Source organism: Anopheles marshallii, chromosome X, assembly GCF_943734725.1.
Source record: "Anopheles marshallii chromosome X, idAnoMarsDA_429_01, whole genome shotgun sequence".
NCBI classification, from domain to species: Eukaryota; Metazoa; Arthropoda; class Insecta; order Diptera; family Culicidae; genus Anopheles; species Anopheles marshallii.
The window spans coordinates 8358914-8386457 of record NC_071325.1 but is presented as its reverse complement, the minus strand read 5'-3'; the positions used below and the strand labels follow the sequence as shown (position 1 = coordinate 8386457).

The window sequence follows — 27544 nt, the reverse complement described above, 5'->3', positions numbered from 1 at the left end:
AGGCATCCCGTTAGCTGGAACCCACCGGCAAGCTGACCTCATTCGAAACCGTCCGACTGTTGCGCAACTCGCCATCGGTAGGCACCAAAAGCCCACCGGCGTACTATGGTCGATTTCCAATTTTGGTCGTTTCGGACGTGTGGACCTACCCTAACCTTAAGCGGGAACAACCGATACCGAAGCGGCAACACTGTCCTGGCGTGAAGATGCAGTACGCGCGTCCATCCGATCCGCGCATGAACGCTGAGAAAAGGGGAGGTGTATGCACGGGATTGGAAGAAAAGCTTACATGATAATGTGAAAGAAAAAAAAACACAAATATCGCTTCACCGCGAAGTGACGTCGGCATGGAAGCATGGAGGCATGTTTCCTTCTGCGATCGAAAATGTGACTTTGTTCCGGTCCTTATAAGGGTGAACCGTCCCGCTTGAAGGAAAACGACACAAAAAAGCACACACACACACACAGCAACAACAAAATGGCTTTACAGCATAACCCGTTTTCCCCGAACGCGGTGGCCTCGTTTTATGAAGAGGACAAACGCGCCACAACGGTATGACCTCTTCGATTCTGAACTATAACAAAAAGAGGGACCAACAACGTGCAGCAAAAAACACCAAAACCAAACCGCACTCAAAACACTGTTCAATGGGCAGCTTTCGTTCGCATCGTGTGCACTTATCGGTTACTGTTTCGGGTAACCGGATAATGACGTTTTCCAGAGTTGGTGAACAACTTTACCAGGTCGTTTTTTTTTTGTTCCTCTCCCTCGCTCGCTGTATTTTGAAGTTGCTTCTCTGCTTTTACCGTCCTTCGGTCGCATAAGGCACATGAACGCACCCGTAAAGGACGGCAAGCTGCGTGTCCTTGCACAACAAGTACTCGCGTACGAAGTGTCTGACCATCTGGTCTGTCGAAAGTAAAAAAAAAACTGTACCATCGGCCTCTGGAACGACCTTTCAAAGATCGCACTGTTTCGCGCGACCTGTTACGCGTTCTTTAGCCCCAAAAAAGTGCAAGGTGAAAAGTTTCGTGCTCAAAAAAAGCATTCTTTACAATAGTTTAACTTCCTGTTAGTTGCTCTAATAGTTTGGTGGGACCAATTAAAAAAAAATCCTATTATGAGCAAATCAAAATAAAATCATTTTACTAGTTAACAACATGCGTAACTTATTGTATTAAAATTATGGTGCTACAAGCAAACCTCACTAATGCTTGTGCATGTGTATGGGGTAATCTATTTTGAAATAATAAATTACAGGGAACCATAAAAGCAAACCCATTCATTTCGTGCTTCGTTGCCAGCTGCCTCAATAAGGCACGTTTTAACCGAAAATCTATCGACTCATCCCAGTGTGCAAAATGGGGCTAATTTTCCTTCCCATTCTAACGACCCATCCCGTTATCCTGCCGCCTATTTGGTGCTGTCCGTTCTCTGCGTGTATGTGCTTTTAACATTCCAGCACCGCGTATGGACAAAACGCCTCCTAAAGGACCCCCCCTTAGGCCTAACCTCTAGCCGGCTGAACTGGCTGCACCAAATGGGTTCCCCACATCCATCCCAAACGAATAGATGCCTAAATTGGTTCGACCCGAACAGGCACGTATAGAACGCAAATCCACAGGTGAGTCGGAGGGGTGAAAATAAAACCCCCGGGGTGGTGGCCAAAAGGGGAGAAGGGGGTGTGTAAAAAAGCCGCTCGTGATGAAGCCGATGATGAGGAAGGAAGATGATGATGATGGTCCAGGATCGCTCATAATGTACGTCGACGACGAGCGAAGCATGAACAGCATGAAAATTGCATCCCTCTCTCCCTTCCCTCCTCCCCCCACCCTCCTCCCAGCATCGCGTACCGCGCCAAAAACGCGTCTCCCGGGCCATGAGTGGTGAAATAGACGAGTGTAAAACGGACTAAACATGGGGCTGCAGAAGCTGGAAGAATTGCGCGAAGAGGTGGGAAACGGGGGTGAGCATGATGAAGAGGTTAATAGTGACCTTGCTAGATCGGGCCCTCACACGATGAGCTGCCAGCCAGCCAGCCAGCCAGGAACACATAGAGAGAAGATCAGGGTACTTCGGCTCATAATCATCATCAGGCATTATGAGGGTCCGTCTACGGAGGGTAATGTTTTCTGCTTATTTTGCTGATGTTCGGCGTTTTCGGAATGGAGAGAAAAACGGAAAAAATAGCAAGGGAAAGAGAGAGGAAGAGAGATATAAAGGAGGAAGGGGTAGGGTTGTCAGGGGGAGACTGTCCGGTAATAGCAAAGCTCCAACATGGCGCACTCGCGTGTGAAGCTATAGCGTCCCTTTTGTACCCTTGCCCCAAACCTCCCCACCGCTCCATTATAGGGTGGTACAGGTCACTCCGCAGCGTTCCCTGAACTGGTAAAGACGTTGTCCATCGTTTCTTTACAAAAAAAATCGTTTCAATATTGCGTGGCTCCAGTAAAATCAATGAGAATTAGTATGTGCTGGAACGGTGAAAATGGAACGATGAGTCGTCATATCTCAAGTGCCCGTTATGCGCCACCCCGTTACATATCCGCTGCCGCACCGCAAAGCAAAGCATTTGAACGTACCGTCGCAAGGGGAAACCACTAGCCGGTCCCTAAAGAACGAACGATTTCTTTGCGATCGTAAGCGACGAACCCGCGCATCGAAAGGTGCAACACGATCATGAAAAGGTATCTGTTCTGGAGCGGTCTGGATGAAAAGTTTGGACGTGGTTTTCCTCCTCCTGCTTTACTGCTCCCATTCACTCTTTTCACATAGTTCAATAACTGTCCTAATGGTACAAACAGAAAAGCTTGATTGTTTAGATGTTTTTGTTCCGTTCATAAACGGTAACGATGTTTCGATGAAGACGTTTTTGTTAAAATTTTAATGATTTTATTTTTATTTTAAAAAATTATATTTTAATCAAATCCCTTTAAGTTGTGCAAAATCACCACATGTTCACAGATGTTAAAAAAATTTGTTAACATGGTACGACAAAAACGTTAAATAAAATATATAAAACAAAATAAATAAATTAAAAAATACAATAATTATCAACAAATATTTAATATTACTGTTTTGTCGTTCGTTCCTAATTGAAACTAAGGAGTTTGTTTCATTGATTCCGTATCAAAAATGCAAACGTGTATTTTATTCCAAGCGCACAACAGCGTCACCCATATATGGGTGACGCAGATCCCTGGAAACATTTTGCGTCATCCATATTTGGGTGACGTGTTGCAGAACGCGTTAAATCAGGTCGTAAAATATGAGGATAAAATCTGTTTACTAAATAACAGTCTGTTGTGGTGTAAGGCATTGCAAACAATAACAGTTTCTTTGTTGCTCATCATTCGTTCCAAAGGGTCAGCGACACCGGACCGTCAACCCGTTCCATCATCGTTCTTAATTTTCGAAAACAAAACACCCGATTCCCGATTGATATGAAAATCGCAGCCTATTGCGGATGAGTACCCAAAGGTAACGCCGGGTGATTGCTACTTAGGTGTGCCCGGCATCGTCTTACCGCGAAAGAATTCTGTTGGGGTTTTGGGCATAATGATGAGCGGGGAAAAAACGTTGCCTCTTTGCGTTCTAAGAGCGTAGAACACAGCCCAGCATAAGTGCAATCATTATCGCGCAGTCAGTTGAAGAATATGATTGTTCTTTCTTTCGTTTCTCCCTCTTTGGTTGTATTTTCTACACGCCCCCCTTCTCGATAATTGCAAACGATTCGAACGCTAACAACAAGACAAGGCAATAACTGAGCACATTTAAGACGCTTCCTTTCGTGCAGAACGTTGCTAGAGCGGTAGTATGAACGTCCAGGCAGCATTATTCTCGCTGCCATAAATATTGGCAAAAAATCGTGGAAATAGTTACAGTGGGCTTTGGAAAATGCATTACAACAGCACTGCTGACGAAACTGCTTCGAAAAACAGTCACATTTTTAGCATTTGCATTCCTGCCTTACAACATCATTTTATAAATGCAGCCACGGCTATAATAATTCTTTTTAATGGAGCAGTAAGACCAAAAAAAAAACGGGAACAGCCCACAGGCTATACGTTTGAAACTGGAGCAGGTCATCCTTTCAGTTTGCGCCATGCATGCATATAAATTTATCGTACCGCTTTTTTCGCCTGGCACCAGAAACGACCTGGTAGCGAAAGCTACCCCATAAAAGGAGCGCGCAGAACTTCAGCTTCCTCCCGCCAGGACGACATTGGACGACACAAACTCATGCGGCCGGAAGTGGGCAATAATTTCTCCACCGCCACTGTTAATCCGATGTGGGATGGAAGGAAAATGCTTAAATGAATTTAGAAGCTTCCGCGAGTGTGCTCTACCGGTGGGCACCGGCTGCCTAATGACATTCCACCAGGCATCTCCGGTACTGGGTTCCAAGGCACGACACCAACACGCACGTACCCGGCAATGCACTTTTCGGCTTGGGGTATGTTAATGAATCACGTCTCCGTACCTTCCACAGCTTTCCCACTTCAATTGGAAAAGGGTGCACCAGAAAGTGAAAGTTTCCAAACCGAGGAAATATGCAATCAGGACGCCCTCATCGTAATGACTTATATATTTAAAACCAACAAATGAAGAAAAAGTTATTACCCACCGGTGTTGTTAATAAAGTGCAAGAAAATATGCATTACATGCTGCGCATTGTTCCCTTGAACTGAAAATGAAAACACTCGCGCAACAGAGAGCAGCAAAGCAAAACCGGGTCTGGGTGTAAAAATTGGGGACAGGAACAGGCGCGAGGGTTGCTAATTTGCATACTTTAAGGACCAGTGTAACAACTACCCTGGGGTTGCGGTTGGGTTTTGCACGCAACTGCTGAGGACCAACAACACAAAAAAAGGAAACAAATAACGAACAGGAAAGTCTAGTGACGCAACAAATGGGACCAGAGTGGTAGAATAAAGCTATTTTTGTTGTCCAGAAGGATGTTCAACAAGGTGAATTATTGGCGTGGGAGAACGTTTATACTGTTACATTGTTGTAACTGGGGGTTTGTTTTGTTGCAGGGCTAGAAATTGTACCTAGAAATTTATGTTTTGCTTTAATAATAAATAAAATATCATATTCTAATGGAATAACAATTAAAATCTATCATTTTCTTGATTCAGAATATCCTTAATTGAAGCTTACCTTTGGTTTATGCTGCTGGGTATGATGCTTCGGCAGTGTTTGTAGCGATCTAATCGATGCGACAGCAGTCTAGTCATGTTTGCCGTCCGTACCAACACCTACACTCTTGCACGTTTTTTTTTATTCTTCCTTCGTATCCCTCTACTCTACAAACAGGAGTTTTAAGGTGCTTTCCAATCACTTTAATTATGTACCATCAAGCACCCACATTAAACAAAGTTTTCTCGCAGTGGAAGCTTCTTTTTTACACAATCACGCACACACCGCACTCATTGAAGTCATTTTCTTTTTCTTTCACTGCTGTTTATTTATGAACAAACGCTGCGATAATGCTGCATTTTCCGACCCATCCACACACTCACACACTCACTCTTGCGCGCGAATTTGCGTGTTGAAAGATTCAACCCATTTTTAAACGGACCACTAGCTAGCTAGCGTGAACGTATAACGAATGATTTCAATGACTCGTGCAATTAAAGCGACGAACCTAAGCTTTTGTGAATGTCTTCTTTCGATCTGTTGTTGTTTTTTTCTTTTCTTGTTGATGTGAGTGACAAACTTTGTGTCGTACTCCGGAATGCTCAGTGTGGTCTCAGCTTAGGTAGTGTTGACTCTGTAATAAGAATGAAAGAAAAAAAATTGTTAACAACAATTCAGGAAGTCAAAATAAAAATCTTTCACTATCTCTAGAGCCTAGCGTGTTTGAAAAGGCTAATGAAACATTGCCGTAATATTACAAAAAAAAAGACACCAATCGTAACACTTTTCAACCTAACATTGCATCCATTCCATGCACCATGTTCGTTCTTTTCACACCGTTTGCTGTTTACAAAATAGAATATAGGGTGGTAAAATTCATGCCCCCCTGTTCTCGCCTCCCCCTAGACCCAAAACAACACAAACTGATTGAATGTTTTATGCTAATCGGCTGCAGAAAACATTGGACAAGAGCTTTTCACTGCGTGTTTTTTTTTTGCCTGTCCGAACTGTGGGGCCATACGAACGGCTTTAGCGAACATTTTTTTTTTCTTGGCGCCGGTTAGGTAAGGAAGCAAGTGACTCAGACAACCCGAACTACACAACAAACAGCAGATCTGATACAATCGGACAGACTTTGGATGTTTGGATCGAAGTGATCGCAATCGGTTACTTGGCAAGCAACAGGACGTGACAGGAGTGTCTTGTTCGATAGCCGAATAGACTGGTGTACTTAAAGACATTTTTATAAACAACATAGTAAACTTCCTTTAACGCAGGGATTGAAAAAGAACCCCTCAGCCACAAAAATGTCAAGAAGCTGATATCACATAATTGCCCTACGATGGCAAACAAACGTTCGTAGCAATAATAGCGCTGGAATTGTAATTTCTTCACTGGTGAGAACCGTCCAGATCAAGTGTCGTTTTGTCAATATTGGCAGCAATAGCTACGATTCTTGCCCCATCATTTCAAACATCAAACAGAAAATATTTATTCAGCCTCCGCATCTAAAGATATTCCTTCATATAAAAGGTTCATCATCATCGCACCGACATTAGTCCAATTCGCCCCGTAAAGCGCTACACTTCAGCCCCAACAAAACCACCCCGCCGCCCTGCTGGAAAATGGCAACAATTGTAAAGTTACTGCTCGCGATGGTTCTGCTACCGATTGTACTCGAGCTGGGCGGTCCGTACGCAGCGGCGGAAAAGGTTTGGGTCGACCGGGACAAGGTGTACTGTGGCCATATCGATTGTACGCGGGTCGCCACGTTCAAGGGTGAACGGTTCTGCAGCCCTTGCGATACGCGACACTTCTGCGAGTGCAAGGAAACGTTAGAGCCGCTGCCGTACATGTACGAATGCCCCGGTTCGGAACCGTGCCAGACGAGCGATCGGCGCGGTTCATGCAAGAAAACGATGCGCGACGAACTGTGCAGCCTCATCGACAAAGCCTTCCTGGAGCAGTGAGCTTAAAATGTGGGACTATATTACATTTTTAACATTAACATTTTCAAGCTTAACGAAAGACATTGTTGAAAGTTGGTAAAACTGGTAAAAAAGTATGAAACAATAGCAAGGTTACGTAAAGGATAATTGCAGTCATCTCGGTGTGTTATTATTTAAAGTTTTTCTTAAACGTTATAATTAGTCCCTATTTTTCACACGTAAAGAAAGAAAGAATTCCCTGTCACTATCAATCTTCCTGGAACTTGTTAAATTTCTTGCCATCCCTTTGCCCCAAGCATCTCAAAAGGATCTCCCAGGTACCGTCACCCTGAACCCTAGGCTCGAATATTCTATTTTTAACACACACCATCGTCACTCGCACCGCCATACGATGGTCGAATCACGTCACACGCAACCTGAGAGCACCGTAAAATCTCCCCGAACGAAGACAAACTACAAAACAACGCACACGAGAAGAAGCCAATTGGTGACTAAATGTGGTCGTTTTTTCCGCGTAAAACAATTTGCGTTCGACCGTTGCAGTGCTGGCTGGACTAACAACCGCGTTGTGCAACGTTGATGCGTTCAGCTGCTGCATTCATCCTGCGATATTTTTCGCCTACCGTGTAACCGTGTTTAATAAAAACAAAACCATGGCAACTGCTTCAAAAATGTAAATATTGCTTCATTTATCATAACGGCAAGGCATACTTACCAGAATGAAATTGATCGCACCGCATTACAACGTTTAGAGGAAGAATAAAAGTCTCTATCGTTCGCAAAGCAAAATACTCAAAAAATGTAATTATTGCTGTTGGCTTTTGATGGATGGAGCTTTAATGTCTATCCACAGCACAGCGAGCCCATCAATGTTTCCGAGGTTTTTGTTTTTCGTAAGAGAGATACAGGGTTTTCAAAGCAATATAGTGACAAGTTCAGCGAGATGTTTCGTTCGAGCATATAATTGACTCCTTCGGTGAGTTACAGGGTATCCCGCAATTTTTTGACCGTTTCTTAATGTTTTTTTTACTGTGTCCCAGCTATTTTTGAATCCGTTCCGAGGTTTTTTTGACAGTTCCCTTACCATACGGATACAGATCACCACGAACACCATCTACACGGTCAGTACCAATGAGGGATCGATTCGTAAGATCTATACTAAGAATAAGACTCTAAAACTCGCTTGAAAACCCTGTAAATATTGAGATCACTTTTATCAATATTTCCGAACGTTACAAAAGTTTATGGATTATTTTTATGATTAAGATATCGGATAAAACAGTCAATAAAATTATCTCTTTTTAATTATATTCTCCCGACCATCATATGCCAGACCAGAGGCTAGGAAACATGCGACTCTTCTGCAACTTTTCTCACCTCCCTTGCCATCGCCCATCCACCATCTTCAACTTCGTCCCTTCCACAAACTTCTTAAAATACGCAAATGCATCGTCGAACTGCTGTGCTAACGCCGAGAGTTTCCACGGAACGCACTGCAAACCGGATTTGCAAAATGGTTGCGTTTTTCGCGTGACGAGCAGTTTTGATGAGTAGCTTTGCAAGAGAAGAGGGGAAAAAACAAAAAAAAAGCCTCACTGTTACCTTCCTTCGGCCGAAACCTCACCCAGTTCTTGCCCCAATGCAATTCCTGTTTTATTTTGCTGAAAGAACCAATAACAACAAACACACCACTTTTGAAGGCCGTTCACGGAGTTAAGACAGTAACTAACAAAAAAAAAACACGGTGGGCAAGATAGTAAAACAACAATCGAAAGAAAACGAAACTCAAACGTAATAAAATGTAACACACAGAGAATATGGAAGACGCAAAAAAAACACACCACACGGTTCTGTATAAGGTAGCGAAAGCGTAAGAGCACGAAAAGATTCAAAGATGCAACGTAGCAACAACAACAACAAAAAACAGACTGCAACAAACATCAACCACCACGACGCAGACACATGAAGGCGTAAAGCAAAAATTTCCAAAGGGCAGTCAACAATTTGATGCCAACAAATGGGGCCGTTTCGGCGAAATGACCGGACGGACGGATGGTATGCACTGGAAGCATAAAACATCCTACCCACCCCTAAAGCTTCAACCCCTGCTCCATCTTCTGCCTCCGCAAAAGGTTTGCAAAGTGTGTGTGTGTGTTTTTCTCTCTTATTTTATATTTTGCAAGACATCTTGTGAGGGTTTTATGAACCCTTAGAATAGAAAGAAACAGACCTTTTTTTCGTACAAAACCGGGGGAGGTTTTCATTTTCGGGTCCGCTCGAAAAAGCAATCAATCTCGACGTGCTCGCGACTGATGCGCGTTTGGTGCAGCATCAACAACAGCAACCACTTCGTTGATATGTGCTGTGAATTTGTTTAAAAACACAAACTTCCGACCGGTAAGCGATACAACGGGCGTACTCCCGTGCTACGGAAGAACGCATCCCGCCAGTGGACGCTAGAGTTTCTCCCCTTTTTTTTCGTTTACTTTGCACGATCCATCGTCTGGGTGGGTCGTCCTGCTGAAGGTGGCAAACCGCTCCGGCTGTGGGGTTGCACAGGCAGGCGCAAGAATGCACATCTTGATAGGCCTTAAAACATTCGGCTGCGAACTGGAGTGCGCTGTTCGGGGCCAGAGGGCAGAGATCAGCCGACGGTTTTCGTACCACAGTCGTTCTTTTGCTTGGCAATCCGTTTCCCGAAAGCAGCTTTCGTTCATCTCGTCCCTCGCGCGAGACCGTGGCCCGACACAAACAATACGCCCCGGATGCCATTCTTGATGGGATGCAATTTTCGCTCCATCGTCTGCAGCCGCGTTTCGCTGGTACTTTGTATGGGCAGCATCACCATATTAAAACGAAACCCCCCCCCCCCTCCGATTTGAACGATCCACACAAACACCCGGCCCGGTTCACGTCGTGATCGGGTACGTTTTTCTTTCCTTCCCGGTTTGTTGCACCGTTCGGTGCACGCTGTCCTGTCCGTGTAGATGGTTTTTTCTTTTTGCAAAACTGTACATTTGAGAAAACCTCAACCAGAAACAGTTTTGCGTGTGCTGCGATGTTTTTGGAGCGACGTTTGAGGGGACGTTTGGTAAGCGTAACGCATAAAATCGATTTGTGTTGTTTCGGTGCATAACGTTGCAGCGACATCTTCCGTCAGCTAACAGCGTAAAGCATTAGCGCATAACTAAATGAAAATGATATCAGAAAACCTAACTTCCACCGGTACAAATTAATACAGAATTGCACAAAATAAAGTCCGGAGTTCCTCTGGATCGGGAAGTTTCAAGCATTGCAAGTGATGCAGGAGTCTCTAGCAATCTCCAAGTCTTTGGAAGTTTTACAAGATATTTCCTCCTTATATTAGTAAACCTCAGGGTTTCCTCTAGATCGAGAAGTTCCAAACATTGCAAGCGAAGCAGGAGTATCTAACAATCTCCAAGTCCTTGGAAGTTTTACAAGATATTTCCTCCTTATGTTAGTAAACCTCAGGGATTCCTCTAGATCGAGAAGTTCCAAACATTTCAACCGATGCAGGAGTCTCTAACAATCTCCAAGTCCTCGGAAGTATATCAAGATATTTCCTCCTTGTATTTGTGAATCTCAAGGTTTGTAATTTTAGTCAGAGTCTCGCAATTCGCGCTTCTCTGCAATCATTCTGGCGAAGTCTAACTCTGATAGTTATTTGAAAAGGTCTTCAATATATCACTTATGTGACTGCCTTCAAAATACTGTATTCTAGAAATAAGCTTGGGAGATATGCTGTGTACAATCACTCCTCAAATTTTGCTGAAGCCTTAGACCTCCAAGGCATCTGCGGAGATCTTGAGGTTATTCGAAGAATGTGCTGTTTATGATATCTTCGAGCCTGGAATATCAGAGTCAGATTCCACGATTTGGATAAACTTATATGACCCAACTTGACGTACACGGCTGCAAGACTATGCCCGTTGGGCGCAGTTTGAAGTATAGGAAGATCTTACCCCAATTCCGAATCTCAGACCGCTAGATAAAGCCGCTGAGTACTCCCAAACATAAAGTGCCCTTATATGACGCAGAGATAGAAATCTTTCTCCCAAACAAAATCTAACATGGTCATAAATCAATTTGCTGTCTTTCAATTCATCGTCAATTATTCACACGTCTTAACCTTAAATAAAAATTAGAGACTAGATCACCGGTTACAAGAAAAACACCATTTCTCCAAGGGAAAGACAAGCGTACGAGAAAGTTTTACAGTGTCATTCCAATTCCGTTCACTGCCCACTTCCATCCGCTTTTCCAAAGTGTTACACAAATTTCGTTTATGAGACACTCGTTACAGCCAACCGTTTAGCACCATATTTCCCGGCCTCGGAATCGACGAGTTAATTTCTTCCCTTTCCGGAGGCTGATGGGATTTTCACCAGCAGACGCCGGAAGAAAATATTCCCAGCCGGCCCGCATGCGCACGTAACTGTTTCCCGGAGGTGTGTGATCAAACTGTCGGGAAAAAAAGGCGCTGCACAATCTACTGCGCCACGCTGCGTATCGATAACACTAATCTCCTAGTGCGCCCGTAACGAGCTGTAATTTTCAATCATCCCAAATTAAAGCGAAAAAAAGCACACAACCTCTCGGCGAAACAAAAAAACACATAAAATCAACACCCCAATCAGCGGCTTATCCCTCATCCCAGCGTACGAAAGTGAAACCGAAAGTTTGGGTCGATTATTAGTCGCCCGATGCAGCGCAAAGATGTCGATGTCGGCCGTATGGCATTCCGGGTTAGGCTTTTGCGAGTGCCCTCCTTAAAATCTTCACGTTCGCGTAATAGGCAGTGTTGAATGGTTGATGAAATGTTACAGAGTTATAATTTTCGAACCTTGATATGGGGACGGTTATTTCTCGCCGCGCTATCCCCCTCTCCCAGGCACGCACTCTTGCGCACTGCTAGCGCCAACGCGCTCGGTAAAGGTGTTGAATTTTCTCCTTAATAAGAAAGTAACAGCTAGCAGGTTGGGGTGGCACGGGGTGACGAAATCTCAAACCTGACGTCACACGGACACAGCTTCCATTTATAGGACATGCGAATTTCGGTAGTCTACGATGGAAAGTATGAAATTGAAGCTGCCTTAAGCAGCTGCTGCACAGCCACCGTAACGAGCGTATTGTAATTGATGGACGCGAATGATACAGCGCGTACCGCATCATTAGCCCACATTCATCGCCCTGGATGTTGCTTTGATTCCTTCCAAACTCCAACTTCTTTAAAGGTATTCCTACCGTCTTACGGGAGAAAAAAAACAGCTCCTTCCCATTCTTCTGGCGTGGGTGACGGTACGCTTTCATCGCGTTTGTATATCGGTAATTGACAATCCAGCGCAGTGGTGAAATTTGATAACAACCTGTATTGACCCCCCAAAACGTCTCGCAATCATATAAATGCATAATATATTAAAAACCCCAACCCCCGTCACCCGAAAACGCATTCGGTACGGTTGCAACACGCAATGAGAATGTTCAATATCAGCGATTCCATAACAGCTTGTTAAGGCGGAATGATAATCGTGACGAACACAGCAACGCATGAGAAGCAAAAGCGACAGCAAACGAAATCGAATCGATAGTGAACGGGTGGTTTTTAGCTACCCTTTTTTGATGTTCGTTCCCTTTCTCAAACGAAGCGGAACAATAGCCGCTGGCACGATTGGCACCCTAAACAGCCACACAAGACATGGGCTAAAGAAGTGTGAAATATTCCATTATTAATCGCTCGCTAACGTATAGCGCGCTGGAGACGCTTACCTTGAAATGCAATTAATTTACGCTAGATGGCGCAAAAGGGGATGGTAAATCGTATTGGTAACACACACGAAAAAAACATTAAATACACCACCGTACGCCGGTAAATGCATTCGACGCGTGCGTGCGCCACGCTCATTTGAAGTTCAACCAAATATTACGAGCAAATCGAACGAAAGACTTCAACGATAGTGTACCGGGAAGCGACGAACCCCGAACCCGTTGTTCTGATGCCATGCACGCCCGATAATCCGGGAGCGAATCGAACCCGAATTTCGGCGTTAAATGGAAGGCGGTAATTAGAAACGAAACGCGGAACACCAGTTTTGCCCCATTCGATTCGAGTTCGTAATAATGATGATCGATCAGCTGTGGGCACGAGGGGCAAAGCGTCCTCAAAACGTGACTGTCCCGTTCGATGCCTAGACGGCCGATATGTCTCTCTGTTGACTACTATTTCCTTCTCTCTCTCTCTCTCTCTATTCATCTACAAATTTGATCTCGAATATGACACGGCCTCATTCATCTCATCATTCGTCGGTCGCGTTCTCGCCATACCGGGCGTTTAATGATGACAGATTTATTATACCGAAACCGGTCTCCCCCCTTGCGATTTGTGTGGCGTGAGGAGGTGTATTTTTTCCATGCTTCTATTTCAACCGTTTTTTTTCGTTTTGAGAAAGGAAACCACCACGTTTGTGCACAAACGACGTACGCATTGCGTAATATGCGCGCGCGCAATGACACCTTCAGTCGAGTACGGGTCGCTTGCTAACGATTTGCTTGGAAGCCACAGATCACGGCGAGTGATTTCATTTATGTTTTCTTGTATCTCCATTTCACTGTGCAACATATTTGCTCCGCGCTGTAGCTTTCTGGTTCTTCTTTGACCGTATCCCTCGAAGAAGTAAAAAAAACACACACAGAGCGAACGCGACGTAATTATCTTGGGAGAATTAACGACTCCTTGCGGTGCCGCGGTTGCTGGTGGGTGACTCGTCGACCAGACCCCGTGTCATGTACTGTTTTGCTGCCGTATTGAGATTTTGCTGCGCGAGAGTGTTTTAAAGTCGCAGTGGGAAATCTAACGATCCCCAGCACGCATCACGCACCGTACACGGTGGAGTTATTTTTTGGGAGTACGCCTTCCCAAATGTATCGCCACCTACCGAGAGGCGCAACATGGTGTGTATGGAAAAAGCAGTACAGATGTTCCTGATTGACAACCCGGTTCATGCACGATTCTTTCGTAAAGGAAAAAAAACGAAAGATGAACAAAGCGTGATTAGAAAAATGCAATTTAAAGCATTTGAGATTCCAGCGCGGCGATGAGAGAGAAGAAGAAAAAACAACATCCAAATGCTAATTTGATTTGGGTTGCTAACAGCGACCGCATCGATTTGTACCCTACCAGGCATATTTATCTACGAGCGCACGAAAGAGATGGTGTAGCAAAGGCACTTGAGAAAATTATTAACACCCGCAACCAATCGGACCGGACTGAACATGATGGAAAGACCGTGGAAATTGGACCCCGTTGACCCTTGGGAAGCAATCGATCGACACATATTTTTGTTGCGCGCGGAAAACCACCTTAAATTGTTCGATAATTTGGAGCACCTTCCAGGAAACAAGAAAACTCTCCCTGTGTTGTCACTGTTTGGTTCGAATGAGGATTTTTTTTTTAGCAATACTCCCTCGAAATGACCAAACCCACGCAACAGGAGCCAAACTATTCGGTCGCGGAAGGAAAGCCCAAAAGTTATGGTTATAACCATTCCAACGAAAGGCAAGGACTTTTACAACGAAATTTATACGCACTAATTATAGCGGTGTGAAGCGATTATGATGGGTGTTAAAATATGTAATAAAAAGATAGCTGACCTCACCGTTTGGTGCGGCACGCACTGAACGATTTCGTGAGCATAAACGATGAATTATGATTTTAACACATTTTTAGCTTTAATTTTTTAAGAATAGGCGATACATAAAGGGCCCAAATTTTTATAAATTTTGTAATATTTTTATCATTTCAAACAAAGCTCGCGGCAAAAATACTTTAATCCATTCCAATGTTGTTATTATAGAAGCTCATGGAAACTTACACATCAGCAAAATAGCAGCTAGGGAAGAACAAACCCTGAAGATGACACTTCAAAATGGCAGTGTTGCCAGATACCACCAAAGTAAATTTGAATAAGTAACTACGCTTGCAGTAAAACCGCATGAACTTTTTAATAGTTCTGATACTTTGAACTAATCAACATCAAATTTGAACATCGATACTCAAAATTCTTCACTTACTTGAGAACCAATTGACGGGAAATTTAAAAATTGATTCTCAGAATTTCTCGATAACCTTTAAAAATTGGCTTTGAAACGAAAAATCGACTCTAAGAATTAATGGAAAACTTGAGAACTGATTGAATTGATAATGGAAAATCTGTTCTTAGAATTTCATAATGGAATTTGTAAATTGATGCCCTTGAAGTAAATTTTAGAGAATTTATATTCATTTTTTATAAAAAAAAACACCTTTAATACAAACTTCTTTTATAAACACTTTAGTAAAACAAAACGTACCATAAAAAGTTTTCCATTCGCTTCCCGGTTGCCTTGCAAACAATAGACAGTGATTGTTACAGAGGCAAAACAAGATAAGCCAAATAGAGAAAGGACGCTTTCTTAATCGATCCGTACTTTCGGAAGATCGTCCCACGTGAAGATGCTTGCCTATCTGTCCCAATCTGGAGCTATCCTAGTCGATCGATCGGAAAAATACAATTTCGATGGCAACACTTTCACGCGACGTAACCGATCGTAACGAGGTTTGCACACGAGGGCACGAAGAAGCGCAAGAAAGGAAGAAACAAACACACACAACCACAGTCAAATAAACTGAATTGAGAACCGAACATGCGCCAAAAACCCATCCCGCCGGCACGACACACAGGCCCTGGGTCATCGGGGATTTTGGCGGCCGCGTGATTCGGCCGATCGCCCCAAGGAGCAAAACAGTTTTCCATGTCATGCCAGCGGGTGGGTATTGCGCCCGCCAGCCACCGCTGGAGCCCGGGCATGGACCCGTTCGGTACCGTTTAATTGGCGCACCCAAGCGCGCATGACCCGCCAAACGTGTAAAACATCCATCTGCAGCTGGCCCGCGCACTGTTACAGCATCCACAAGCCGATGGAAGGGACAAAAAAACCTAAAACCAAAGCGACATCAAACGAAAACCATTCCTGACGTGTTCATCGCGGCAGGGTAGCGATTCACTTTCACCCGACTGTCACTTTCACACAGATGGTGCCTATCGAAAACGGACTTTTCTATATTTTTTGTTTCGTGTTTTTGGTTCTCGACGGCCTAACCAAACAAGCGCCCTTCAAAACACTTCGTTCGATTGCTGTGTTTCTGTGTGTTCCAACACACCAGCACAATGCAAACGGTTCGCGATTGGGTTCGCGAACATTATTCCCGGTTGTTTGCGGGTGGCTTTGCTGCACGAGATTTCGTTTTCATTTTATTAGCATTTTGCTTCCATCGCGGTTTGCTTCCATCGCTGGGAAGCAGGACATCAGATGGTGTGTGCTGATGGTGACGGGGGTGATGATACCAGATCGCGTAAACGTTTCCGTCACGCCATTCGCGTCATGTTAGGCAGCGTGTATATTGACGACGCAATCGGTAACACGAAGAAGATGCTTTTTAATGCAGATCACTGTGTTTTTGGCTTATTTTGTCTTTTCCCTGCAAAGCATTTCCGTTTGGTGGATTCATTTACGTTCAATATTTCAATCGTTTGTTGAGCATGTGTTTTAATTTGTTATTGTGCTTGTTTTAATATATCCTTTGCTTCTTTAGCTTCATAATTTACTTCTAAAATTATACAAATTATTCCACAAATTTAAAGTTCCAACTTAATGTTTATGTTTGTTATCGTTGCTCCTCAAGATTTCCGAGTTTTCAGAATATTCTAATAATTCTCGAATATTAATTCGAATAATTCTCAGAAGAATGTCTAGATATAGATTGATATAGATGTCTAGAGAGATCTGCGTAGAAAATAAAAGGCTCAAAAGTATTTTTGCCTCCGTATGTCTTCAAAACAAATAGAATATATTAATAGACTCTTCAGTGAATTTGACTCTCCAGGCTTCGGCGATGGAAATGTCATTGAATTGACACCGAACAACCGGTCCAATAAAAGCTTTATGTCTTCATATAAGAACTTGTATGCAATACAGTGTGTACCGTAATTGTATGACAGAAGGTCTGATTAATAGAATGAAAATTTAAACCTTTTTAAGCAACTGTAAAGTGAAATTATTAAAGTTAATAAAATATGTTTTGTTGATGATTATGTTATGAAAGAATTTTATTATTTTTTTTATGATTTTGGCAGCAGAACATTTGCAACATGTATTAAAATTAGAAGTATTTTATACTGATACTATGAAATTATTAAGATCATGATGTAAAATTTGAAATCAATCACGATGGAATTAATGGATGCGCTATGACCAAAAATAGCGTAAAATAAAACTTAAAAGGTGAGAAATGAATAAGTTAAAATATTTAGCAAAAAAAAATGTTTAAAAATTACCAACATTTGCTACCATAAAATTACATAAAACTTAATCTTCTCAAAGCCAATCCGTTTTTTTGCTAATCATTCTGCGTAAACATTTCAATCGTGCACCGAACCAGCATTGGACAACGCATAAATGCATCTCGCGCCGCGACACATTTACGCTGCACCGAGACCGAAAACGTGCGGAAAAGTGCAACAAATGTAATTAAGATTACATCAATTCCGGCGTTAACTCCCCCTGCCTTTCAGGCGGCACTGAAAGCAATCAGGCGTTTTTTGAGGGGTGGACAAAAGGAAGAATTGGAGCGGGAGAGAAAGAGAGAGATGCGACGATACGCGGGTGGCAAATTTAAACAGCACTGCGGTAATTATTTTCCATCAATAGCGAAAATTGCCAACGGGGTCCACCGTGCGCACCACACTTGCGGTCACCCCCGCGCATACACCGTTGCTGCCTTCGGTATGCATTTTCTAATAAATTTGCTACGCTTCCTGTGTGTGTGCGCGCTGGTTCGTGGTTTGCTTTTTCTTGTGTTGAATTTGCACACGACGGTAATTTCTTATGTTGTTTTTTTTTACTGTCCTTCCTTCGCCACCACTCTAGCAAAGTCACACTTTTGTCCCGTTTTCCAGCCCCGATGCGAATCAATTCAATTCGTCCGATTTGAGGACGTAAATTAGAGAAAGGTAACACAAAAAGCTCCCTCACTCACACGTGCACTCGGTGCATACTCCTCGCGCGGTAAGGGTAAATGGAGTGGGTGCGATGAAGGGGGGAGGTTGCATTGAAATCACTTCTTCTCACCCCCCCATCCGGCGCACGGGGAGTTCGCTAATCAAACCGGAAAAGAAAAGTGATCAATGCCGGTGCCGAGTGGCCGGCCGCTTTGCTTCCCTTCTTCTCCTATTCCCACCCCATCAGATCTCGTTTCGCTGTGTTGTGTTTTTTTTTTTGCGCGCGCGAACAGGGTGGAAAATCAATTGAGTGAGCAAATGATGTGAAAAGCGGACGGGTAAACCGCAGAAGGTGGGCGAGGGCGCGAGCGCGCGCACCGTTCAATTGAATTAATCCGATTAGACGCGCTGACTGTTTAGCTGACTGGCTGGACATGGGATGCCCACCAGTGACCGCGGAGGGTGTGTGGTTCGACTGGTGACAGCCGGGTGAGTGATGGGGAAGAAGTTGAGTGACAGAAGAAGACAAAACCCAGGATGCAAACCGCGTGCCGAATGGCGTCGTACAAAATTATGTCCCCATTTACTTGTCGGCTTCGTTCAAGTGCCATTTTCCATTTGTGGTTTTTTTTTTTGTAAACATTTTTCACCCTTCTTCTTTCCTTCATTCTCCACCCCCACAAGCGCGTATCACGTGCAAAAATTTCGCACAATTTTCCCAAGCGTGAATTAATGCTACAGCCCAGCGAATGCTTCCTGCTGATTTCGTGCAGCCGTACAGTACGCTCCAACGTTGTTTTGATGTTTTGAACACCAAAAGCAAAGAAAAAACAAGCAGGAAAGGCTCAAATGAAAGGGAAAAGCCTGTGCAATTTTCCGCACGCTTTTTTTCCACTTTCAATTTTTTTTCAGTTTTCATCTCATCTCATCATGATTCGTTCCGTGGGTTTAGTATTCATGTTCAGCTCTAGAAACTCATTGGCTTTTCTTTTCTTGTTTTTCCTTTTTTTTGAAACGTGATCAACTCATAACTGAGCGGTATATCTCGCTTGATCGCACTCCCACCCATCCGTTTTTTTTTTTTGCACTAAATAATTGAAACAATATCCACCACTGTCGGTTTCTTCCGCTTATTTTTCGGTTGCTGGTGCTTTCTAATTACTTCATTTTGGTTTTGTTTCCCAAATTCCGGTAAGCTTCTTCGCCCATTTTGCACAATTACGGATGGGTAAGCCTTTTGTGGGCTGTTTTTCCCACCCCGGCAGCTAATTATTCCTCATCCACTTTAAACGATCGATTTGGCGATGGTTGTTTGATTTGTTTCATCTCATTTTTCTTTTGTTTTCAGTAGTTTTTCCGACATAAATGATTATGTTCAAATGGTTCGGTTAATAAGGCGAATAATTTTAACCTTACCGACTATAAAGTAATAAGAAAAAAAGGTTGTATTAAAAGATTATGTGTGAAATATAATGTGGTAAATAAAAATGTTAGAAGTATTGTTGTATTTTTTTTACAAATAATAACATATTATCGAATATAAATTCTTTCTCTCTGTTCCCCGAACCAAAGTGGCAATCAATTTTAGTACTGGAATGTCTGAAATATCACCAATCACGCAAGGTACGGATAAATCTCGGAAGCAAAAGAAGTCCATTTTGAGGTTTCAAAAAAAAGGCAAAATTAAAACACTAAAAAAAAACAAGAAAAAGAACCTCCAAAAAGGTAACTTCGTAATCTTGTTCTACTCTCACCATCGCCAGAACACGGACAGGAAGAAATACGAAACGACTTGTGACTGGACGCAGAGACAACGAACCCCTCTCACCCGGTTCGGATGGGAGCCGCCACCGATGCAACCGGAGTGGAGTGGAAATTAATTAGGGTTCTAACCGGTGAGGATCCTTTCTGGAAGTTGTTTATGGTGTTTTTCTTTTCCCTTTTTTCCCCCCTGCATCCTCGTAAAAAAACGGTAAGGTGAGCAAAAGTTTAGCGAAACAAACACAGGAAATTGTCAATCAATCACAGCCCTGCCAAGCCCACAGTGTGTCCGTTTAAGTTTTGTGTAATGTTCAGGCAACAGCAGCAGCAAAAAAACGGACTCGTTGTCATTTTTCTGCGTTTTTCTACGGGCAAATATCCCGATTCTTTGAGCGTTAAACGATGGATGCTGACTTCTTAGAATGTTTCTTTTTTTTTGCTTTAAAAACTTGAGAATTGCATTCCAGGTTTTAGCGTACATTTTTATGGATTTGAATTTCGTGGTAGCTATAATGCGTTGTAAGTATACATTTTAGACTTCATATCCTTCGAAGTTCTATATAAAATAAGTTACATTACCATAAATAATTTACCATGCCACATGCTTTTCTCTTTTTTCGCGTGGTGCCATGACCAGGATCCTAATACCTGTCAAAGCCACAATGCCCACAGTTTGATGGTACACGTTCCAGTTTTCTTCCTTTATGCACAACGGTGTTTGAAAACAATTTCCCAAACAAATACGCCAAAACAGGCGTGCGTTCAATGTTGAAAATGATTTCAATCTTCGTTTTTTTCTCGTTCATTGTCGACGACGCAAAAAAAAAAACGTGAGCGCACGATCGTCGCTGTCCGGCTGAACCCGCCTGACAATGGAACCGGAACTCCTCCCTCGAAACAAAACACCAAACCGGGCGAAAGGGTTGAAGGTTGGAGGTTGTGGAGGATACATCCCTGTACCGTGATCGACCCCGTTTTTTTTTTACTTCTTCGAATGCAGCGCCAAAAGGGATGCGCGTGATGACGCGAGGAACTTTCACACCAGTTTCCTTTTGAACGAACGCCTCCACTCACGATTTTGGGATGCTGCTCCGGCCTCTGTGTGTGTGTGAGTATTTTTTTTTCGCCATAAGCTATTAATGGACGTCCAACTGGATGCCCCAGACAGCGTCCTAGTAGGTTTCGATCCGCAATATCTGCACCATCCTCTTTCCATTGCGTCACGATACTGTACTGCGGCTCTAATTCGCTTTCACATCGCCCAGACACGTTATGGAAGGCGTATTCTTGGGGGTTCAAAGAGTGAGATCTCCACATTTCGACCAACGGACAAGCCCGTCCCGACAGACGCAGACAACTGGCTGCCCTGGATGGCCTTTAATTTTGGTGTGCAATTTGTACGTCCATCTGGCGGTGCGCAACGCTAAAACTGGATTGCCACAAATTGCATTTAGTTGCTGCTTAATTTCACAGCATATTAAAGTTTGGTTTAAGGGCCGGCACCCGGCATAAGATGCCGTTTCACTGCTCGGAGAAGCATAATGTCTCCAAACTGTCGTGAATTGTGTCTTCGATTAAGTTACCAATAGCTTTGAGCATTACGAGCTAGCCGTTCTTCATGGCTAATATAGGCTTCAAGTGCGGAAATCTCAGCTATCCATGCGTAGGCTAGAATATTTCACCTTTCTGATTCGTCCGTTCGCAGTGTTACACACTGACACGTATTATTTATCACCTGAGAACTGATTATCCGTCACGGTGTTTTGCACAATGAAGCTCGCAACAGAAAATCCCTACTTTTTATGCAAGCAAATTATGTGACACGCAAATCTATCAACGCTACCTGGGACCGAACTACCCACAAACGAGTCAAAAATCAAACCTCACTGGCAAAACCTTCCCCGAAGCGAAATGGAAATGGAACGAGCGGAAATTGAGCGCGCTTGTAGAAGAAGCGATAGAAGGGAAAGAAAGAAGAAGAAGAAAAACATAACTCCCCAAGTAGTCCCCTCGGGGCAACTCAACAGCTTTAAAGCTCGCCATCGTTCCCTGCTGTAGCACTTACCCCTACCTAACCTCCCCCCCCTTCCGGGCCATCATCATTGTGCCTTGTTGTGGCTTGTTGCGCAAGCGATGCAAGGGACGAAAACGTAAAGGAAACCAAAAACAAAAAAAAAGTACACAAAAACCGTCTACAGACAACATAAAACAGGGCGTGATCTGGGCAGCCATCTCCACTTCCAAGGTGGTGGAGATGGTGTATTTTGCGGGGAGCTTAAACTACAGCGCTACAACAACAACAAAAAATAGTGCTCCGGCAGGGAATGGGATTTTTGGAGCGAAATTGGCGAAGGTGTAGCCGCTGCCCGAAGCAGCACACGAGAACAGGGGGGTAAGGGAGCTAACGTTGAGTGGAAGGTAAATAGGGAAATGGATACAAAAAAGGGCATGTGCAGGGCAGTTTCAGCAATGCAATAGTACTCCTTAAAACCAGCTCCAATGCTTTCGTCTGCATAAGATTTAAACAGATCTATGCTGGTAACACCCGAACCATAATGAATATTGTTCAGTTGTCTCAGTTTACATTCTGTTGTCAAAAAAAACTACTTTTACTTTGTAAAAACAATTTTTTTTTTTTAGAATTTACTTCTTTTATTGATTAAATCTTATCAAAAAGGGAAACTAGGATAGCAAAACTTTAATTAAAAATGAATTCTTGAAGGACAACATTCGTACACCTTAGGTGGAGTCGGGTAACAAAGTCCAGTAAAGCAACCCCTCGGGAATATATCAACCTTTTGCGTGTACGGGTGGTTGCGGGCATAACACACACAAAAATGGCTCGCAAAACCCACCAAAACCCGTACCGCACAAAGCACACATTGCAAGCGTCTAAGACGGGGCTAGGGCATGAGAGCAAAATGGTACCCGCGTCAATACCCGACCATATGGTCTCGGCGTCTCGGTCTCGGCGAAAAAACCGTCTCCAAACCCGGCCGAGCTCAACCGTTTTAGGAGCGTTAGCTGCGTTGCCATACCGTACCATCACTAACACAAGCGAAACCGACCCCGTGGCACGACAGTTTCGAAAGGTTTACCAAAGACACGGAGACCCTGCTTTTGGGGCGGTTTGGTTTGCCTTGCGTTCAAATGTTGCTATATCCCTACGCTGCCCCTTCCACAACCCCCATTCCAGCATCCCTAAACTTTGTGCGTACCCCATGCGGTTGTCTGTGTGTGTGTGTGTTTCAATCTCTTTACTTTGTCCGCGAGTGCAGTGTGGATGCAGTCGCAAACAGGTCTGCGTTTTTTTTTTTCGTGGATAGAATCGCGCATAGAACACGGTACTGAACAACATTTGCGAACGCTATGATGGTGCGGGAACTGAAACAGTTGCTGTGCGACGGCAGAGGAGCAAGGCCTCGAGGCGTCCGCCCGAAAGGCAGTTCTACGACGGTGTTGCCGTACCGCAGCGGGCCCTTTCTTGCACGATTTATTCGCTGCGCTTTGTCTGTTGCCTCCATTCGCCCGAAGAGGACCAGGGGAGGGATGGAAGACATGCAATCAATGGGAGGGGGGGAACTGACCCGCAAGGCATATGCCTGAGCACTGACGGGATAGACGAGTACAAGGTGCAAGAAGCACAAGCGGAGCACGAGAAGGGTTGATGTGTTTCATTTTGTGCTCAATCGAAGGTGTTGAATCGTCCGCGTCTGCGGGGGTCTGCTGCCACGTACTGCTAGGAAGCTAGGATCCCCAACTCCAGGAAGTGATAAATGGAGACAGAAAAAGGTAGGTTTGTACCGTAGGTTCCGTTTGACGAACCCTGGAAACACCCCAACAGGGACGGTGTCCTTGAGGCGAGTTGGTTCTGATGCGAAGTAATCAACCATTTGCGCTCATTCCGGAGTTAAATTACTGGTAAACTTGTAGTTATATTCATTGTTATACATAAACTTCCTGTTCATTCTGACTTTTGGATGGACAAAACGAAGCAATTAGGACCAAAAAAAAAGGAAATAACTGCTGTAAAATCATCGAACTTGCAAAACGTTTAAGCAAATGTATAAGCTAACGTTTCCACACATCTTAGCAACAGAGCCAGAAGGGAAACAGTCCCATTTCAATTATACAGGATCGCTCGAACGCTCCACACCCTCTGTGCAGCTGGAGCACATCGAATCGAACGGCACGCTCACGCCGAACCAGAGTATCATATTTGCATCCTCCCTCCTCCCACTACCGTTGGCTTGATTGCCGCTTTCATTGAGCGTTTTGTTTGTCCCCCGCAACCAAAACACACGACACAAGCACAAGGAATAAAAAAAAAAACCTCGTACGATCACTCGGAGCAAAACCCCAGCGAAACATTGTGTTCCTTTTTCGGATCCAATAAGCGTATGGACTGCAAAAGGCGTGCGCCCGCGGAAGGAAGAAAGCAGCGATGGTGATGAGGCAGAATAGTCACTCATCACGAATCCAGCATCCATTGCCCGACCCCGACCGCGGCCCATCAATTGCTGGTTGCGGAACCGCCGTATGCAGTTGCACGGGGTGCCGGGGGCTGTTTTGAAGGAGAGCAGAAAGAGGGGGGAAAAACCGGGATTTCTTCCGTTTCGGGAAAGGCGGATAGGCTTCTTTTCGGCAAACCTAACCAGGAAGGGGTTGCTACACGGAGAGCGGGGGGGATGGGTGGGGTACATAAAGGGAACAACAAGAAATTCTCCTTCAACCCCCTTCCCACTCAACGGTACACTTCATTTGACGGAAGATATGACACCCCGGCAGAGCATTAGAAGCGAAGAAATAAGCGGGTTCGTCGCCTCTGGTGCTGAAGTCTTCAAGTCTTTCGTTACGGTGCACGTTCGACACGGGGTTAGCGTAAAGCCATTCGATTAAGGCCTTTTTTCCTTCACGAAGTGGATAATATTTTCGCGTTTCTGTGTGTGTGTGTGTGTGTGTGTGTGTGTGTGTTTCTTATAGGAGCAAAAAAAATAGTAGAATAGAAGGTGGCTAGGGTGGAAATATCGAGGAAGAGAAAAATACGGCAACAAAAAAAAATACGCTCCACAATAAAATGATGAGGAAGACATGATAAAGCCGGTGTTACGGTAAAAACCGTTCCAAACCATCTTCCTTGACACACGGTAACGGTTAACGGGTTCGTTCCGGGCGGGAGTTTTCGATCCTATTGTCATATCCTTACACCACTGCCACACCGGCGTATAAGGCCATTGGCCGCCCCATAAGAGGGAGGCCAATTTACGGAAGCTAATCTGCTACGGCACGCCACGCATGTAAAGCGCCCTCTTTAGGGGACCGCTCTCATCCCGGATCGGTGAAAGAAACGACGGGCGGCCGTTTTTTTGCTAGCGATTCACCATGCCGGTTTGATAACAGTACGGTTACCGATCCTCGGATGACCTCGTTCTACTTTCGTCACAGTTTAATGTAAAATGTGCGAGCCTTCGTAGCAAAGAAGGAATGGAGCAACAACAGCAAACACCTGATCTAATGGTAAAGATGCTTTAGCTACTGGTCGATTTTTAGGACTTAATGGATGGCTTCATCAATAGAACGAGGTTTTATTCACTGATTAGTCGTGCTTGTAGCAGCACTTTTTTTAATGACTTTGCTTACAAATCGCCAACATTGGGCCTCCAATCAGGGTTTTATTAGCTATTCAGTAAAATAACGAATCATTATGATTGTTTTTATTACTTAGCATAAATTATTTTAAATATTTATTTATTTGGATTATAAATTTGGACCGAAATTTAAATCTCTTATTTGGTCTATATTGTATTTTGAGGTATTTTTCAACTCAATTATTGAAGTCATATAGGTTTTTGCTGTTGCTAAAGGAATTTTTTCAATCAAACAATGGATTTTGGACTGGAAAAAGCTTTCCATAAATGCTCTCAAACAACAAACGCAAACACTACACTCTAATTTACCCCTTTCACTCCTTGCATCCTTCCAAGAACGATGGAATCAGATAGCGCAATGGGGAGGAAAATATATATAAATATAGGCAGATAATCATCCCGCGACAGCATCGCATCTCGCTTCGGAACATCGACGACCGTGATTTATATCAAACCTGACCATCCGTTCGCCCTTCCATTCCGGCAAACCGAGGCCAAGCAAACACCTTCCTTGCTTAGTGAGGGGAGGGGGTAGAGGAAAAGCACCATTCGAGCCCGAGTGGCGAAAACGCTCATGATGAAGATGAACATCGCCCTTTGAAAAATGCTACGGTGCGCAACGAAAAGCCTATCGTTTCTGGGGACAACGGGCTGATTGCAACCGGTGGTTGCGAGGCGAAATTTATGCACCGAAGAAAATCGATCTACTGATCTACGAGCAGCATACCCAGGGCTCAGCGAAACCCATCCCCGCCCGCGAATCTTCACCACCACCCACCCCCCCTCGCGTCAACATTACATGCGCCCAAAACGGCAAACAGAAAAATAAAAGACAAAGCAAAACGGCATCAAGGAAACGCAAGATTAACGCAACGCGCCAGAGTCAAGAGATTTTCCGTTCGAAACGATGATGATTTATGGGACGAAATTAAAGCGTTTCGGACTCGCTTTTCTTCTTCATTTTGTGGCCCTCGTTTGCGATGAGGCAACCGCGTGCAGCAATTCTATTCTGGGCACTGGAAACTCCCCGGGGGGAAAATGGTGATCGAGTGAGGGTGTACGGTGCGGAAAAGCGGTGGACCGTGCACAGCGAAGGTAAGGTTATCGTCGGTTCGTGATCGAATCGGGCCGGAACGATGATCTTTCCCAAGGAATACTCCCGGGTTCGAGCAAAGAAAATGATGGATGACATCGCTTGTGAAAGCATGCTGTGCGCAAGAACGATAAATCCTGGCACCTTTACTAATGGCCGAATATGCGCCCTGGCAGGAATATTGGCCCGAACGGCTGAGGTGTGAAATATTACGAGCAATCGACGTCATGCAACATGACAGGCGGCATATAGCTGTGATAAGGTGTGGAGTTCACTTCGAAACCATGTGTTACGACGATTATATGAAGCTCCAACTTCAATTCGTGAACATATTTATTAATCAACCAGTGCTCGTGTCGAGGAAATGTTTCCACAAACAATACTACCCTTGAAACTAGAACAAAATCCCACTAAACAGGAATAAATGACAAACCGCAAATGATGCGCTTTCCTTCCTGTTTATTCTTTACTGCATCTAGCTCACCAATGAGCAAAAAAAAGTTCGTCGCTTGGCTTAGCGTTGCAGTCCATTGTAAGATGATTTTTTTTATTGTCGTTCTGATATTTCTCTTGCTCTTTCTCTCTCTTTTGGGTAAGAAAAAAATACCTTTACGGCGCAATGTAAAGCGTCCGTCGTGAATCTGGGTTACCGGATCGAAGATCAACACGTTTTTTTGTTTTCCTGAGGCCATTTTTTCTTTTATGGTTCGCTGCTCGGGAACCACAAATACGTGAAGTGAAGGGGGAGGGGAGTTAGCTGGGGCGAAAGGAAAGAGTCTTATTTTATCGTTCTGCACTCGATCGTATCCTTTACAAACGGGTGGAAAAGCTCACTCTTACTGCAGCGGTGAGGAAAACGAGTTTTTTCCTTATTAGAAAAAAAGCAGAAGGAAGGG

The 27544-nt window shown here is 44.0% G+C and overlaps 2 protein-coding genes across 2 annotated transcripts in view; one reads left to right on the top strand and one right to left on the bottom strand.

Annotated features, from left to right (window-relative positions):
* The window catches only part of LOC128713559 (cadherin-86C), a 71245-nt gene extending 65998 nt beyond the window's left edge, over positions 1–5247 (bottom strand). The window contains exon 1 of the mRNA XM_053808423.1: positions 5165–5247. Within this exon, the coding sequence (XP_053664398.1) occupies positions 5165–5241 (77 nt within the window). The 5' untranslated portion in view covers positions 5242–5247. The remainder of the gene's footprint in view (positions 1–5164) is intronic.
* A 1521-nt stretch (positions 5248–6768) lies between these two features.
* Positions 6769–7113, top strand: LOC128712874 (uncharacterized). The gene has a single exon (XM_053807744.1). It carries the CDS (start codon positions 6769–6771, stop codon positions 7111–7113), a length of 345 nt encoding a protein of 114 aa, XP_053663719.1.
* The last annotated feature ends 20431 nt before the right edge of the window (positions 7114–27544 follow it).